Genomic DNA, 19,296 nt, shown 5'->3' with positions numbered 1-19,296 from the left:
GAAAACTTTTGATAAGTATTTACGTACATTAAAGTCCTATGTGCGTAATAAGAGTCGTTCGGAGGGTTCGATTGCGGAAGGATATCTTGCAGAGGAATGGTTAACCTTTTGTTCTAGGTATCTCAGTGGAATTGAAACAAAATTCAATCGCATCAATAGGAATGATGATAGGGATAGGGTGGAACCTATTGGAGGATTATCATTGTTTTCCAAAGTAGGTTGTGGTTTAGGGAAAGCGACTCAATGTGAGATTGAAAGGGAGGAATGGTTGCAAGCTCGGTTGTATGTTCTAAAAAATTGTGATAAGGTTCGACCATTAATTGAGTAAGTGCTAATTTTGATATATATATATATATATAAACTAACTTTCATGTTTGCTTAAAGCTTGGTATTGTACAATTTAGAACAGAGAACATAAGCAATCCTTGGCTCACTCTCTTGCCCATTCTCTTCCTCAACACATAGAAAATATTCACAATAAAGACTTTTCCAGTTGGTTTGAGAATCAAGTAAGTATAATGTGCATTTGGGTTCACATTGGACACACATAGTGTGACACTTACACTTTCAATGCAGTGCCTTTCAATGAATAGGTGACACAAATGCACAATTCAGAGATTGGAGTGGATGATAATTTGTTATCACTTGCTCAGGGTCCAGCTCATAGTGCATTATCATACAAGGGTTATATTATTAATGGTTTTCGATTCCATACTCGAGATCGTGACAAAGAATTAAAGACTCAAAACAGTGGGGTTGTTGTGACAGGAGAAACAAATAGTTTTGCCAGTGCACGAGATAATAGTCCAACTATCAATAATGTGGATTACTATGGCGTGTTAACGAACATTATTGAATTATAATATCTTGGAGGTAATCGAGTAGTTCTATTGAAATGTGATTGGAGAGATGTTTATTCTCAAGAAAGAGGAATCAAGACAGATGAACATGGGTTCACTTCCTTAAATTTTCGACGTTCTTTACAAACCAATGAGCCTTTTGTCCTGGCTTGCCTAGCTGAACAGGTTTATTATGTGAGGGATATGTGTGATCCTAATTGGTATGTTGTTCAAAGATCACAACCTCGAGATTTTTATGATATGCATGTTGAAGAAGGCAGCGAAGATTAACCATATCAGCAGAAAGAGCCATTAATTAGCTTGTGTTCACCCCAAGATGTGAGTGTATATGAGGAAGACTTTACATTGATTAGAAGTGACATTCCAGTAGAGATTCCATGTGAAGAAGGTGTATCACGTCAATTGGGAAAACGAAAGAGAGGGAGTGGGAAGAGAAAAAAGAAAGTCAGAGGGAGAGGAAAATGAAAAGTCATTGAATGTTATGATGATGATGATGAATGAGCTTGAGTGTTTTGACTTTTTGGTTTGTAAGTATGAGGCACTATAACTTTATAGACACCAGAGATTGCATATGTGTGCTAGTTATAGTATAATAGTTTTGATGTTTATAAACTAAGTACGAATCAATTTAAGCTGACTTAATTTGGATATAGTATATACTCGTTTGGATTTGGATTGAATTTACATACAGACAAATGATTAGCCTATATGGGCAAACTATAACTCTATCTTTCTATATCTGTCTCTTTCTCTTTTATTTTGGTTTACAGGTTGGTCCTTCTCTTTTTCATATTGTGTGTGCATTTGTGATACCAGCATTGTTCGAGGTATGTATCCTATGAGTGATAGGATTTAATCACTCCCTCCGGGTGGTGAGTGATCACCCTTTTTTTAAAATTTTTAATGCTTAGTACTGTATGTATCCTGTGAGTGATAGGATTTAATCACTCCCTCCTAGTGGTGGGTGATCACCTATTATTTTTTATTTTTAATGCTTAGTACTATATGTATTCTGTGAGTGATAGGATTTAATCACTCCCTCCGGGTGGTGGGTGATCACCCATTTTTTAAAATTTTTAATGCTTAATACTATATGTATCATGTGACTAATAAGATTTAATCTGTAACGACTCGTCTAGTGAGCCTTATTGTTAATTATATTTTTATATAGTGTGTTGTATGTGGGCTTGTTAGATGCCAAAAGTAAGTTATAGATGAATAAGATGTTAAATGGCGCAAAATATTTCTATGTGGTCTAAAAGATAAATTAATTAAAAATAACATTTTTGTAAAAATGCATGTAAGTAAATTAATAAATGTAATAAGCTGTTGAGTGAGTGCCTAACTAATATGATCACAACAAGAACAACTTCTATTGTTGAATGTCTTAGAGTACTTAAGCACATAGACAGAACATGGTGCGTCATAATTCAAGACTCTGATTTAATAGTTTCGCTCGAGATTTGGTTTGTCTATTAATTTCATTATCAATTGCATCCAACCTTGCATGCTTATTCTTGTAAAGCTTTCAAGAGCAACAGTTTTGAAAAGAAAAAGGCGCTCATGTACTCATTTTTTAACTAAAATGTTCAAAGAACTTCATTTAATATTTAAACCAATAATGCAAATATTAATCTTTCCCTAAATTATGCTAATACAAATTAATATGAGATCCATGCTTTGATAAGAGATCATTCTTCTAGATAATATCTGAAGTATGATTCAAAAGCTTAATGGAGAGTAAATGAAATAGAATAAACAGTAGTCTATAGTGAACTTTTGAAAATATAATACAGTGGAAGTTTAGAGCAATGGTTATGTATATTGAAAGTGTCCTTAAATTCTAGCTTATTAATTCTAAATCACTGTTTGTTCATGGTCTCCATTTATTTGTCCTTATCAAGCTACGTAGTCACATGCTTAAATTATGCATCAGTCATCTAGAAAATTATTCTCTTTAATGTGATGTGAATATTTAATGAATTTTTAAATATAAAAAATAATTTTAATTATAAGATAAATTCTTTTTTTTTTATTTCTATATAAACTTTTAATATTTTTTTAAGTGATGTTGCTTATTGAAAAATAAAATATTAAATCATTGCCTTTTTTGAAAAATAATGCCATGAAAATAACATGATAGTGCAATTTTCATTTGTATTGATGCATTTTGTAGCTAATGATGAGTAGAACACACATTTCTCTAAGTGTTGATCAAAGTCCGTCTATATCACCAACTTCATCAATTCCTTCATCATTGCCTCCTTTAAACTCTTCCGCTGGAAGTACAAGTCAAAATTAAGTTTAATCTATAATGTAATTACCTAATTTATATTGGGCTAATTTTTTCCTAATTATGTTAATTATATTGTATTTATTCTAACATGAATAGGATCTATCTCAAGAAAAAGAACTCGGGGAAATACCAAAAATAGGAAACTCACAAGTTTAGCGTCTGGTCAGAAATTGCCATTGCAGTTTAACAATTATAACCAAGTAATAGGTCCAAATGCAAACGTGTTTGCAAGCTACTTAGGGAAGATTGTTGCAGTGTGTGAAGATGCTCCAATAACTTGCAAACGGTGGGAAAATTAATAATAGGCAACATTTTCCTCAAGTCAACAAAGCTAAAATGTATTCATATGTATTGCTAAGGTTAATAGGTAAAATTTATAATAGATATAGTCATTTTTTAAATTTTTTTTAGATATATTCCTTTTTTTGATAGGACAAATTTGAGTTTGAGGAAAACAAAAATAGGAAAAATTGGATTATAAGAAAAATGGGAAACAAGTTTGCAAACTACAAGCATAGATTGAAGGTCAAATACTACGGCACGTACACCATAGATGAAGAGAGAATTCAAGTGGGTACAGTAGACATTGAGAAAGAGCAATGGAGAGATTTTGTGCATTGGTTGAGCTCACCTGAGTTTCAGGTATACTGCACTTGAAAGGTGTCTGTCTTATTATATTTGTATTTATTATTATTTACCTATAAAGCAAAGAAATTCATTAAGATTTTTGATTTGATTGATTAATTTTTTCATATTACTTGACATCAAGGCCACGTGTGCTCGAAATAAAGACAATCGATCAAAGTTAAAGATGACCAAAACTACTGGTACAAGAAGTTTTGCTCGAGTTAGAGCTGAAGAGGTATAAATTTTCAATGTTTTAATTTCTATCATTACATCTCATTTTGTGTAGTATTTTTTTACCTATTAATTAAAAATACCTTTTTTTTGTTGATAATTACTTAAATCTAGGCTCAAAAATTAGGACATGACCCAACAGAAGTAGAAATGTTTTACTTGACACACAAAAAGAAGAATGGGTCAATGGTTGATTCGACGTCAGCAGAAATTGTGGTAAGCATTTCAGTTACTTTTAATGTTTATGTTTTTGTTTTGTTATTCTTGATATCATCAAAATAATTATGATCTTTTTATGGAATCTTCTTATGGATCAAAATTAAAGTTCTTCCTTGCAAGGCCCAATCCAAGAAGGTAAAAACCAACTAGAAATGTTCTCATATTACATTCATCCATGCGCATTAGAGAAAAACAAAAGGAACTAGTAACTTTGTTAATTCTGTTTGGATATGAATTTTGTCTCACTCTAAGTTCTCAAATTGAATTGTTTAGTTGTGGAAAATGATTATTTTCTAATATTGTTTAAGTGAAATATGAAATAATTATTTGTGCAACATTTTATTACAGGAAAATATTCAAACTATAGCAGCCCAAAGAGCTGAGGAGCAGCCTTCTGAACCTGTTGATGAAAATCAGATTTTTCTTGAAGTGATGGGCAAAGAAAGGCATGGTCGAGTTCGTGGATATGGTTTCGGCCCCACACCTTCTTCAGTCTCTAGCAAGCTTCCTTCTCAATTACAAATGGCTTCAACAATTGAAACACTAAGACAAGAGAATAAAAAGTTAAAAGAAAAACTAAGCACAGTAGAGCAAACCCAAGCAGAAACTCTTAGCTTGCTAAAAAGCTTCATGCAAGAGGTTAGATTAGGAAGGGTTAGTAATGAATGATGATGCTCTACTGATATGACATGTTTTAGTTGATGTATAGTGTTTAACATTCCATATTTTGTAGGTTTATTGATTTTGTAAAGTGATACTTTGAATTGTAGTTTTTGATTGTTGATAATGTGAGTATATATATATGTTTGCCTTTTGGGTTGTTGATGATTGTATAACAATATATTTCATATATTGTGATAGTTTGTAACATTTTGTAAAGCAAGTGTTCGTAAATTTGCAAAATAAGTGTACATGGTATAGGTTGTAGGCCAAAAAAGGTAAAATTGTAAACCACTTTTAGTGACGATCGCATATGGTCGTCATTAATGGGTTAAAACCACTTTTAGTGATGGCCACATATGGTCATATAGTATTAAATAAAATGAATGAAGACATGAAGGGTAAAAAGGACAAGAAAACCTTAACCTTAAAAATAAATGAAGAGAAGGCACATGTGTACTATATAGGTATAGAAGAAGAAGAAGAAGATAAGGAGTTAAAAGATCCAAGAGGTATATAAAGAATTATATATAAAATTTCAAGTCACTAAGAAAGAATTAAAAAATTCTAAGAAATCCCACAAGGAAGAAATCGAGAAATTAAAAAATAAAATAAAGAACTTAGAAAAAAAATCAAATAAGTTGAAGATGGAAAATGAAAATAAGGTAAATGATCAATTAATCAAACTTCAAGAAGAAAATAAAATATCAAAATATTAAAATAATAAATTATCAATAGAAAATAATGCAATTGTGAAAACTTTAGCCACATTAATTTTAAAGAAAAATTCTAGACCCAAACCAAGGTACAAGGTGACTAAGATGAAATGGAAACAACCTAGGTGGAAACTTCAATCTAAGAAGAGCAATAAGGTGCAAATTTGGATACCAAAAGGGGTAGTCCAAAAAATGAGATCCTTAGATCATAAGATCTCAAAAACTATTAATGACCTTAATGTAAATGCTTCAAAAGCATTTGATTTAAATAAAGAGAAATTCAAAGGACCTGCCTATACATGGGTACCCAAAATTAAAAAGTGATTTTGAAATGGCAGATGTGCGTGAGGGCCACAATAGGCAGTAAATTATATATGGATAAGTGGATGCTCACTGCACATAACTGGTGAAAGAGATCTATTTATAAGATCTCTCTCCCAAAATGGAAAGTCTATCTCTTTCCAAGATAATGCCAAATGGTAAAGAATGAATATACTCTTTTAAGGCATGTAGGATTATGTCATGTAGACCTAACTAGGAAAATTTTGATCTAGTTGTCGAGCTTTCTAAAGTAAAATTCAATGAAGAAATTTTCTATAATGCTTGCTATCAAGGTAAGAAAACTAAAGTTTCATTAAGATCCAAAAATGTAAATTCAAAGAGAGCAAAATGATAAAACTATATCTCTAAGAAATCATCATAGTGGGAATTTGAGAATAGATTATTCATGGAATTTTGAGAAGAGTATGGGATTCTTCAACAATTCTCCACACCTAGAATCTCACAATAAAATGGTGTTATTCCTAAGTATTTTTGGGCAAAGACTGTTCATACTGCTTGTCACATATTAAATAGAGTTTCAATAAGGCCAATATTGAAAAAAGACTCCTTATGAACTATTCAAAGGAAGAAAGCCTAACATAAGTCATTTTCATGTTTTTGGTAGCACTTGCTATATTCTCAATAATGGAAATGAATCTCTAGGAAAGTTTGATACTAAAAGTGATGAAGGTATATTTTTAGGATACTCATCTCAAAGTAAAGGTTATAGGGTATTCAACAAAAGAACCCTAGTAGTAGAGGAAACAATTCTAGTAATAGTTGATGATATAAGCATTGAAATTCCAAAACTTAGGGAAGATGGTGAAAATGAAGTAACCCAAAATTTTGAAAAGCTTTCAATAGAGAAAAATGAATCTAATACTCAAGAGAATGATTTGTTTGAAGGAGAACAAGAGCATCAAGTAGAAAAAAAACCAACATTTCCAAGAGAAAGGAAATATGTCAAAGAGAATGAAATCATAGGAGATCCATCCAAAGGCATTAGAACTAGATCATCCATTAGAAATGAATGCCAATATGCTGCCTTCCTATCACAAGTAGAACCTAAAAATGTCAAAGAAGCTTTAGAGGATGAGAATTGGATTATAGCCATGCAAGAAGAATTAAATCAATTTGAAAGAAATGGAGTTTGGAAACTAGTGCCAAGACCAAAAGATTATCCAGTTATAGGCACCAAATGGGTATTTATAAATAAGATGGATGGAAATGGAGTTGTAATTAGAAACAAAGCAAGATTAGTGGCTCAAGGTTATAGCCAAGAAGAAGGTATTGACTATGATGAAACTTATGCCTCTGTTGCTAGGTTAGAAGCCATAAGAATGTTATTAGCATTTGCTTGTTACAAAAACTTCAAGTTATATCAAATGTATGTCAAGAGTGTTTTCTTAAATGGATATATTAATGAAGAAGTTTATGTAGAACAACCCCCGAGCTTTAAAAATCACAAGTTTGAAGACCATGTGTTCAAATTGTCTAAAGCTTTATATGGTCTAAAACAAGCCCCTAGAGCATGGTATGAAAGGCTTAGTAAATTTCTCTTAGATAAATGATTTAAAATAGGCCAAATAGATACAACCTTATTTATAAGAAGTCATGATAAGGATATTCTATTAGTTCAAATCTATGTGGATGATATCATATTTGGATCTACAAATAAGTCCCTATGTGATCAATTTGCAAATCTTATGCAAGGAGAATTTTAGATGAGCATGATGGGTGAGCTTAAATACTTTCTAGAATTACAAATAAAACAAGAAGATGAGGGTATATATATTTCTCAACAAAAATACATAAGAGATCTTCTTAAGAGATTTGATGTTCAAGATTGTAAACTTATGACTACACCTATGAGTAGTTCTCAAAGCCTAGATAAAGATGAGTTAGGCAAGATTGTAGACAACAAGCTTTATAGAAGCATGATTGGTTCTTTGCTTTATTTAACAACCAGTAGACCTGACATTATGTTTAGTGTGTGTTTATGTGCTAGGTTCCAATCTAGTCCAAAAGAATCACACTTGAAAGCAGTTAAAAGGATTTTAAGATATCTAAAAGGAATTGCAAATCTAGAACTATTTTATGCTAAATCAAACAATTTTGATCTAATAGCATACACTGATGCAAATTATGATGGATGTAAAATAGATAGGAAAATTACAAGTGGTTCATGTCAATTCTTAGGAAATTATTTGGTATCTTGGTCAAGTGGGAAGCAAAACACAGTGGCTATATCATCTACTGAGGCTGAATATGTAGCAGCTGAAAATTATGGATTAAATATCAAGTAGAAGACTATGGCATAAGACTATGCTCAAATATTATGGATTAAATATCAAGTAGAATACTATGGCATAAGACTTCAAAATATCCCAATAAAATGTGACAATACTAGTGCTATAGCTTTAACAAGAAAACCAGTGTTTCATGCAAGAACTAAACACATAGAAGTAAAACATCACTTCATTAGAGACCATGTTCAAAAAGGAGACATAAATCTTGAATTCATAGATACAAATCATCAAGTAGCAGATATCTTTACAAAGCCTCTTGATAGAGAAAAGTTTGAATATTTTAGGAGTAAGCTGGGGATAATTATATCATGACTAACTATGTGTTATTTAAATTGTTGATTTGCTATCTTTGTGATAAGGCTAAACAATTAAACCTGTCAATAAAATGAAATAATTTATTGACAACATACATCTTGGCCAAAATTTATAAGTGATGATTGGGGCACATCTCTGTAAATTTAAATCTTCTAAGTATAGTCGGCAACAATAAATCTATTGTCGACTAAAGTGCTAAGATAGTCGATAGAGGGTTCGACCATAGCTAACTATGCGTTATATTTTAAACCCAATCTGTCGACAGCACCTTAGTGTCTGTCGACTATATCCTAAATCTTCCCTATAATAGTCGATTATGCCTCTCAATTCTGTCGACTATTTAGATCCGCCTATTTAAGGAATGGGCGACTATCGGTTTTCTTATAAACCCTAACATTTCATTGTGTTTGATTCCCTCTTTTTTTGTAAGTGCCGATCTACACTTTCTCTCTCTTTTCTTTGCATCCCAGATCAATTGTTTCTCTCTCTCTAAGTGCCTACACACTCAAAATCGCCCTTTTTCGCTCTCACTCGGATCTATCCTTTGATCGTTTTTCGCCATATTCCGCAACCTCACTTGCTCTCTCTTGTTCAAGTGCATTTTTTATACTCTTAATGGCACGGACGAAGAACTCGGACAAAGGCAAAGGTAAAGGAAAGGAACTAGCCTCCTCAAGCCATCCTCCATCTCAACTAAGGCCTCAAATCCAACTTTTCAATTCTGATGGATAACAAGAAAGGTACTCCATTTACTTTAAGTCTCAAGAAGTCCTAGAAGGTCGTTACTTGGACTTAACATTTCTAGAAACCATTGGTTTTTTCTATATTCAAACGTTTAAGAATTTTGGTTGGTGGGACTTCTTAACAATTCATCGATGCATATATGAAGATGTTGTTAGGGTTTTTTATTCAAATGCTGATAATACATATCACAAGAGGAAGTCATATAAGAAGTTTAAAACCAACATTGGGGATTCTCATATGGAAGTCACCTTAATGCTGATCCATAATCGATTTGGAATTCCTTTAGATGGTGAGGATTATGCCTCTTGGACACAAAACTATATTCAGGCTAGCAAAGAAGTCATAGGAGATGACTCTCTTACATCTAAAATCACTGACACAACAAGTATGGACTTGAACACTAGAATTCTTCATCTCATTTGTTGTCAGATGATTTACACTAGGAATGATAGTTTTTCTCTTGTTACTAGACTTAATTTGTGGCTACTTCAATGTATTAAGGCTAAGAAAAGGCCAAATCTATGTCTACTGATGATCAACTTGATGATAGACTCATTTTCAACAAAGACTAGGTCACTTCCCTATGGCATGGCAATCAGTGAATTACTGGATAGTTTAGTGGGAAACATGGAAAGTGCTAGAAAAGTCTATCTCAGCCCCTCTCAGCACATCCATGACAAGACAGCCATTAGAATTGGCTATGCAAATAAGTATGGGGAATGGTTCAAGATTGATAAGCTTGAGAATCCTAGGAAGAAGAGAAGATCAGTAGGACCATCTTCATCTCAAGAAGAGTTGGTGGTTGAAGGGATGGCAGATTTAAAATTAGACATATTAAGAGTTGAAGCCAGTTTGATAGAGTTTAGAGAAGAAGTCAGATTAGATTTGCAGAGTCTCCATCAGCAGCAAGAAAATCTCTCATCTCAGATGGGACACCTTATTCAGATGCTCTCTTCTCAGTTCCTTCTTCCTACTGCATCTCCATTTGTTCCATCAGCTTCCTCTCCTTCACCAACTCAGTCTTCTCCTTCCTCCATCTCTCCAGATGTTTAGATGCTGCCCTCATCATATATTCTACTTTACTTTTAGATGCTTACTTTGTGTATGTTTACCTTGGCAGTCTTAAATGTTTATTTCATCATGTGTTTTGTTGGACTACATCATCACTTTATGAATGAATGCTTAATTATTGACATTTTACTCTTATTAACATATGTTTGAATCTAACTGCATGCTTCAATAGATGATCAATCTATGTGCTGCTTGGTTTAAGGGGGAGCCTCAGTGTGTTTCAAAAAGGGGGAGTATTCATCTTTTTGATATTGACAAAAAGAGGGAGATAAAGTGAGTGAATTGATTTTCATAGTTGTTTTGTCATCAATCAAAAAAAGGGAGATTGATATTTTACTATTGGTAATAAAATGATTTTGATAATGACTATGAAAATCAATCTCTACTATATGGATTATATGAATGAAAAAATCAATCTTTAATAAATGAGTTTGAAACAAGGTATGAAAATCTATAGAAGAATTGTTGAGTGTGGTTAAATTCAAAATAAATATATTTTTGATAATCTCAACTTGCTTTCAAAAGAATCAAAATGGGGATTTATTAAGTTTTCATTTTTTTTAAATGGATAGTAAACTATGTGGTTTAGTGATATCGACTATGCCTAAGGATAATCGACTATGCTTGTATAATATGTCGACTATATATGGCTTTTGTCGACTATTTTTCATTTTGTCGACTATCATGTAAGGATAGTTGACTATGATTTTTCTTTTGTCGACTATGTTTGTATATGATTTTCAAAATCTTCTTCATATTTTTGTATCTGTCGACTATATGAATGTGTTTGTCAACTATGGGTAATTTGTGTTAAAAGATAGTCGACTATGCTTTCTTGTCTGTCGACTATGCCTAGTTTTATTTGAAGAAATAGTCGACTAACCTATTTTGTCTGTCGACTGTTTGTTTCTCAAAAACTTATAACGGCTAGTTTTTCAATCTCCAATGGCTAGTTTCTCATTCTCTAACGGCTCAATAACGGCTAGTTTTGGGCAAGACTCTTGGGATGCTTATATATACATATCAAGGAGATCAAGAGAAGGCTAATGGACGAAAATGAAGTAATTTGAGCTAACTATTACTCTCGTTTGTATTTATAGTGATTGTGCTTCATTTTTTTCTCTCTTCAAGGCTTTGATTTTAACTTGTATTAATTCATTCAAGCATTGTTTTCATTGTGAGAGAATTTGTAACTAAGAGTGTTAACTCTTAGCATTTCGTTTACATTTGTGTCACTCTTATTTTCCTAGCTTGTTGTGCTAAAGGACTTGCTCGTTGAAGCAAGGGGTTGTAATACCTAGATAAGTGCTAGAGGGCTTGTTTGTATAAGCAAGAGGTTGTAATTCCTAGTCTTGGATTAGAGGACCTACTGGGTTTAAGTAGGGGGTTTTAGTGAATTGTTTGCAAAATTCTTAGTGAGGAACTAAGATAGTGGATTAGGCTTGGGTCAAGCCGAACCACTATAAATCCTTGTGTTTCTTGTGCTTGTGCCCTTTGATCTATTTATCTTTCCAAGCATTTCATTATTCCTCACTTGGTTCACATATTTATCTTTGCAAACTTACATCTATCATTTTCTATGCTTCACGTTTTAAATCCTAAAACCTCAATTTGTATTAAAAAGTTTTTCAAGTTCAATTAAGTTTTAAAATAACCAATTCACCCCTCCTCTTAGTGTGTGCCACAACACCTCCCGGTCTAACATTATTGAAAACAGAAATAGGAGTACTCTTCAAGAGATAACTAGGACCATACTTTTGGAGAATAACTTGTCAACGTGTTTTTGGGCTGAAGCAATCAATACCGCTTGTTATATCCTAAATAGGTTTAATCTAAGACAAAACATCAAGAAAACATCATTTGAATTATACAATGAGAAAAAGCCTAACGTATCATATTTTAGAGCTTTTGGATGTAAATATTTTATCTTCAGCACAAAGGACAATGTAGGAAAATTTGAGGCTAAAAGTGACCAAAGAATCTTTCTTGGATATTCAAATACTAGTAAGGCTTATAGAATCTACAATATTAGAACAAATACCTTGGAAAAATCCATACATGTAAAATTCAATAAAACTCCTAAGTTAAATATAAGAATCAAAGATGAAGAGGAAACAACGATACTTGATCCATCCAAGGAGATTGAGAAACTAAATATGCAAAAAAAATCTAAGAATAAACCATCAAGTTCTCAATCACAAAATTAAGAGAAACCATTAGATAAGAATGATTTAGATAAACTTCCCAAGAGTTATAAATTTGTGCAAGATCATTCCATAGATCAAATAATTGGAGAACTGAGTCAATGTGTAAGGACTAGAGCATCCTTGCATCAATATTGCAATAATGTAGCCTTCATATCTAAAGTTGAGCCAACTTGCATAGATCAAGCTTTAGAAGATGAATTTTGGATCAAGACTATGCAAAAAGAATTAGATCAATTCAAAAGAAATGAATTATGAAAATTAGTTCATAGACCCAAGGATAAATCTATAATAGGAACCAAGTGGGTTTTCAAGAATAAATTAGATGAAAATGGAAATATAATAAGAAACAAGACAATACTTGTAGTCAAAGGATACTGCTAAAAGCAAGCCATCGATTTTGAAGAATCATATGCCCCCGTAGCTAGATTAGAAGCAATCGGGATACTTTTAACTTTTGCCTCTCACATGAAATTCATGCTATATCAAATGGATAAGAATAATGCATTCTTAAATGGCTACATAAATGAAGAGGTTTATGCAAGACAATCCCTCGGGTTTGAGGACCCTCACATAAAAGACCAACAATTAGTTCCAAGACCAAAAGATTTTTTCTATATTTGGAACACAATGAATTTTCAAGAATAAATTAGAAGGGAATTAGGGGTAATAAATCCCTTTGGGTAGCTTAGAATATTGAAATAGAAATTTTTTTTGTGTAAATTTCATTTCTATTATTAAAAAAAATGAGGGGCCGACCCAAATAAGGTCGAACCCTTATCTCTCTCATTCTCTTCCTCCTCTCACCCGAACACCTCTCTATTTTCTCTCTCATGCTCTTTCTCCTCTAACCCGAATACCTCTCTCTCTCACACTCTTCCATTCCCCCTCTCGTTGCCGGTGTTGTCTTTACCGATTGTTGCCGCCATCATCACTTCTATTCTTCTTGCGTCGTTCCATCTTCGATCTCCCTCTTCGGACTCAAGTAAATATTTTTTTTTCTAATTCGGTGTGTGTGTTATCGTGTCTCCATTTTCTTACCATAACACGTATTTTCAACACCTCTCTATCATCCCGTTGATTAGATCCACGGTGAGTCCCCAGCCCCTTTGTGAGCTTCCCACTCTCTTCCCTATCGTGACCAAAACTGCCCAAATCTACCCAAATCCAACTTTCAAATCTGTCACTCACAACCGTCTATTGCGTCTACAGCCTACCGCTTCAGTCTTTCATCCGCCGCCTTAGCCTTTCATCCCCTCCAGCCTTTTGTTCGTCGCATCCCCACCTGCAAATCCCCCATATCCTCCGTTACATCTACAGCCTATCGCTTCAGCCTTTCATCGCCTCCAACCTTTCGCTCGTCTGTTCATCTATTCGTCCATCTGTCCGTCTAGCCAAATCTACTAGTCGCCCGTAGCCATCCGTCTGTGGCCTGCTCACCAGCTAATGACAAGTCACTGATTAAAAAAAAAATTCAAAACAACTAGAAGATCATGTTAGGAACTAGTTCTCCATGCAGTGCCTGCAAAGTCTTGAGAAGAAAATGTACTCAATCGTGCGTCTTAGCCCCTTACTTCTACCATAAAGAATGACCTACTCATTTCACAGCTATCCACAAGATTTTTTGTGTCAGTAATGCCTCTAAACTCCTTTCCCAACTTCTGGTAACTAACCGTTATGGGGCTGCCATTACACTTTTTTATGAAGCTTAAGGTAGGATTCAAGATCTCATTTACGACAGTGTATCCTATATTATTGGAGCTGCCATTACACTTTTTTATGAAGCTTAAGGTAGGATTCAAGATCTCATTTACGACAGTGTATCCTATATTTTTGCTCTCCAATAATAGATTGTCAATTTGCAAGTTTATCTAACTTTATTACATGAACTACTGTTTGCAAACTCTTATGCAAACCCTCAAAATGTTCAAAATTGGTTTCACCCAGAAACTAATTCAAACCTTATTCCAGAACTGCATCCAAGCTTCACTGGTAATTTTAGGCACATCCTATATTGTGAAAATGGATCATTACTCGTGGATGATCCAAACCCTATCTGAAATTCTAAAAACCCAATCATCCTAGAAGAAAATGTCTCACTTCCTAGTTTTTAAGAGGCTAATTCGCAACATTACCCCATCGAAACTAACAACAACTAGTGGTTATTCCGAGGTGATGTCGATGAACTTGGACCCGTCGTGTTCGGCAACCATCATTAGCATTGAACATCAACAAAATCCAAAGCTATCAACGTGGGTGAATTAGATTTTTGCTTTGTGGATTCTGTAATGATATTATACCCCTTGAATATTCTATGATTGTTTTCTTAGATGTGTAACCTTGGATTTGTGGTTGGAATGGTTAGCACACAATTCTTTGACAGATGAGCTACAACCATTGCTTATTTATCATTCTAGCTAAAATGATCTTTCATATTTTTATCATATTGTTTATGTGGATTATACTTGGTATATGTCTCTCACGGACTCTATTGTTTATATCTTTATTTTCTCCACTAATATATCTTTTTTATTATGACAAAAAGTGAGAGAATAATGAGATTTTATATATGAGAGTGAATTGTAATTTTAAGTTTTAAATATTTTTGTATGGGGGAGAAAAAGGTATGATAATTTTTTATGATTGAGAGATTTTGTATGTGAGAAAATTTGCATATCTGAAAGATAGGAAATCAGTCTTAGCATTAAAGGTAAGCAGGTGTAATCAAGGCAATCAAATTTGACAATTAGTTTTGGTCCTTAAAACTTCTAAAAATTATTTGATCTAAGCTATATCCAAAACATTCTTATCCTATTAGTATTTTGAAATTGGGAGTTATAGTATAAAATTAAGGGGGGGTTCAAAAATATTTTATCAAATTAATCATCTCATAAATCATATTTTTGTCATCATCAAAAAGGGGGAGAATGTTGAGCCAACTTGCTCATATTAATTAAGTTTTAATGATTAACAAAAAAAGAATTTTTAATATACAAATGATAGTATTTTTTGTGATTAACAAAAAGAGTATTTTTCTTAAATATATTATTTTTAGTACCGAATTATTTTTTATTAATTTATAAAATATTTTTCATAGCATATCTATTACCAAAAATATTATTTTCTGTTAAAAATATGTTTTAATAAATTTATAAAATATTTTCATAGCATATGCATTATCAAAAATATTATTTTCTATTAAAACTATTTTTTTAAATATATTTTTAAGATTAATTTATTAAATATTTTTTGTGTATCATATGTATTATAAAAAATATTATTTTCTCTTAAAAATATTTTTTAAATATATTTTAGATTAATTTATATAATATTTTTATAGTATATGTATCTCAAAAAATATTTTAACAACTAGGTGCATGGGGCTTGGATTTGAACCCAATACCTCAACTTAGCCCAATTCTCTCATTTGCCAACTGATCTACAAGCCCCCTTGATTATTTGAGTGTATATATTAAATTTAAGTTATATTAAACTTTTTCTACTATAACAGTCAGATTTTTTACCGTTGAAAAAGTAGCTAAAATGCCTATAAATACCCCCAAACTCATTTTTTGAGTATCCAAGTGCTTCCATTGCATATCCAAAGCACCCAAAAGCTTTCGAACGCACTCAAATAAATCATCCAAGCAATCCGAGACTTTCGAAATATTATTGCACATCCACCAAAAAAACCATAATGCAAGAGGAGAAATTTTTTTCAAATTTTCTACGACAAATCCAAACTTTTCCATTTAAGATTACAAATTTATTTATTTATTTATTTAAATATTATTACCTTGTATAATTTGTTCTTAATTGCTTATTTGTGTCCAGTATGGAGAAATTATTATTGAGAATTGTATAGATTTCCTAGAACCGCTAAAATGTAGGTGAATCTAGTTTTCAATGTAAGATAGGGTAGAAACCTTTGTATAATGGTTGTTTAGAATCCATTGTAATCTATGTGTGTATCTAGTTTTCAAAGTGAGCTAGTGTGAAAATTTTGATGATTTTGATTTAGTGGAATCCCAAGGGTGGTTAGATCTTGAGAGAGTGGATCAAGTGTGTGTGGAAACACCGCATCACTATAAATTGTGTTGTGCATCATATTATTTATTCTTTTTATATTTTGTGACTTGCATTAATTATTAATCTCAAACATAATTTATTATATTTATCAAATATATATTCTTAAATAAAATTATTAATCAACATATTCCATCAGAAATCACCTACTTCTATACACCACTACATAAAAGAGCATTCACACCTTTCACACTGGATGGTTCCACTCAACGACAAATCTCCGACACCGACATATAAGACAATTGTGTTGCCTCAGATACACAATTAAAAACCAATAGTAAACCATTAATCATCTCAACCATATGATTTTTTACATGTGTCATATTCAGCAGATGTTCAATCAACACCTATCCATATGTTTACTATTTACATTATGCAATATGCCATGTGACATACATCATTTATCACTAGTATCTTATACTATTTAAAGGTAGTAATCTATGTGTTAGTCTATAATCGATTAATATTAGTCCCCTTTAGAGAAATCTTAGAACTAGGAATCACTTTAAAAAAATTTGTGCTATAGATCTTTGTAATATATTTTTAACAACTTAAGAATAAGATTATTAAGACATCTAGGGACTCATTCACATACAATTGAAGATGTGTGAATGAAAATATAACCATTTTAATGACATGTAAAATTATCATTAGACTCGACAAATAATAAGATGTCATCTAAATCTAATATTAGAACACTAACATTAACATTCTAAGCCCATGACACGTATATAGAGACACAATGCCCAATGAGCTAGATACATCATTTATTATGTTCCTATTTCATCACTATTACATTATTTTTGAGCATATTGACTAGCTTGAGCATCGAATGACTTACTAGGAAACAAGACCTTACCTGTCTTTTTTCTCACATGGGTATTTGGGATGTGCTCAGGCTCAAAAATTGTCAAGACAATATCGAACTAGCAAACCACACAAGAAATAATAGAGGAGTAAACTATGAATTAGTTAATTATCGACTATTCAACCTCCTCACTTAGAAATCATATTTAATCATTGCTCCATCTCTTCTCAAATCAATGACAATTGAGTGTGTTCACATTTATTTGTTAATTTATTATTTTTATATTAATTTTAATAATTATAATTGTTAAAATTAATATAAGAACATATTAGATATTTTATTGTATAGGATTATTAATTTTGATATAAAATAATTTTAGATATAATAATATTAATATATAAAAAATATTTTAAATAATAATAGTAAAGGTTGGTGCTATACATTCGATCTCCAAAAACGAATGTATAGGTCAATTAGTCCCCAACTCATAATTGTAGCATCTGTCAATTGTTGGGGAAGCAGGCGCAACACCACGTGGCAAATGGAGAATAATTTGGTGTGGGCCCTACTATTTTTGTCTTGTTAACTAACCTGTACTCAAGTTTCTTCCATAAATATATATATATATATATATATATTTTATGTACACTTATTGAAGTTTGGTATTTAGAATCTCAAAAGATAATCAAAAGTGAGCTCAATCACTTGTTATCTGTCTGTTTGTCTACCTAAAATTTTAAAGGCAAATTCTATTTGCAATTATACTTTTTACTCTTCACAATCAATGTAAATAAAATATTAAATTTTATTATTTATAATTATATTTATTATTTTCTGTAATCGTTTCTATTTCAAACATATCTTTTAAACACCATTCCTCAAAAAAGATAACCCACGCACATAAAACCTTCTTCTTCTTCAAACCATTAGAAATATTTGTTGTTATTTGTTATATTATTATAATTATAACTTTTCAACGTACATTAGGTTATTTGTAATAATATTTTATTTTAGTATTTGTTGTTAGATTTTATTTAATTTAAATTTATTTAATTTATGATAAAATGTCATAAATTAAATATAAATTTTAAAGAAATAAAAATAAATATAATTTTATTACAATTTACATTTAACTCAAAAAATTAAAATTAAAATAACATTAATTCAAGAAAAAATAAATATAATATCAATCGAAAGATTCAGGGCAGAATGATTCAGAATAATTTATATATATTTGAAATAATTTATATATATATATGTATATAGTTATAATATATATGTATATAATATATAGTTATAATATATATGCATTCTCCCAAATTCATAGTTTCAGGAAGAATGATTTTTCCTGAACTCATGGGTTCGGGAGAATTGATTTTTCCCAAATCCATACTTACTGAACCTTGAGATTCGGGGTTCCCCGAACACCTAGAACCCCAAGGTTCAGGGCATCCCCTAGCCCCTGAACCCCGAGATTCAGGGTTTCAAGGCGTATTTTTTATTTTTTAATTAATCTTATTTTTTTAATTCATCCCTCGTGTATGTATATGTAAATTATGTGATTGAACTAGTAGTAGATGTTGTAAATTGTGTTGTTTCTTGTCGAAACAGGAATACTCGTTATCTTCTTCGTCAAACTCTATGTAAATAATAGTGGATAATAATCTTTCATCGTTGATAGTAACTGCTGATAGTAACTGGTAATTGGTTATGGCGAGAAGAATTGGGTTAAACAATATTTGGTGTTGAATAATAGTGGTTGCGTAATGCTCGGTGTTGAATAATAGTGATTGTGCGATATTCAGTTATAGTTGTGAATGAGTAAAGTG

The 19,296-nt window shown here is 31.8% G+C and overlaps 1 protein-coding gene across 1 annotated transcript; it reads left to right on the top strand.

Moving 5' to 3' along the window:
• Positions 1-3,924: 3,924 nt before the first annotated feature.
• On the top strand, positions 3,925-5,011 carry LOC127792091 (uncharacterized). The gene is made up of 3 exons (XM_052322433.1): positions 3,925-4,018; positions 4,129-4,230; positions 4,582-5,011. Exons 1-3 carry the CDS (start codon positions 3,968-3,970, stop codon positions 4,900-4,902), a joined length of 474 nt encoding a protein of 157 aa, XP_052178393.1. The 5' UTR covers positions 3,925-3,967; the 3' UTR covers positions 4,903-5,011.
• Positions 5,012-19,296: the final 14,285 nt, after the last annotated feature.

Source organism: Diospyros lotus, chromosome 15 (assembly GCF_014633365.1).
Source record: "Diospyros lotus cultivar Yz01 chromosome 15, ASM1463336v1, whole genome shotgun sequence".
NCBI lineage: Eukaryota > Viridiplantae > Streptophyta > Magnoliopsida > Ericales > Ebenaceae > Diospyros > Diospyros lotus.
The sequence above is the reverse complement of the archived record's forward strand: the minus strand, read 5'-3'. Positions and strand labels throughout refer to the sequence as shown.

Excerpts from the sequence above, each read along its gene's own strand:
- LOC127792091 (XM_052322433.1), top strand. The coding sequence starts at position 3,968 with ATGACCAAAACTACTGGTACAAGAAGTTTTGCTCGAGTTAGAGCTGAA. Across the intron at positions 4,019-4,128 it reads CTCGAGTTAGAGCTGAAGAG|GCTCAAAAATTAGGACATGA; the intron begins GTATAAATTTTC and ends ACTTAAATCTAG. Across the intron at positions 4,231-4,581 it reads CGACGTCAGCAGAAATTGTG|GAAAATATTCAAACTATAGC; the intron begins GTAAGCATTTCA and ends ATTTTATTACAG.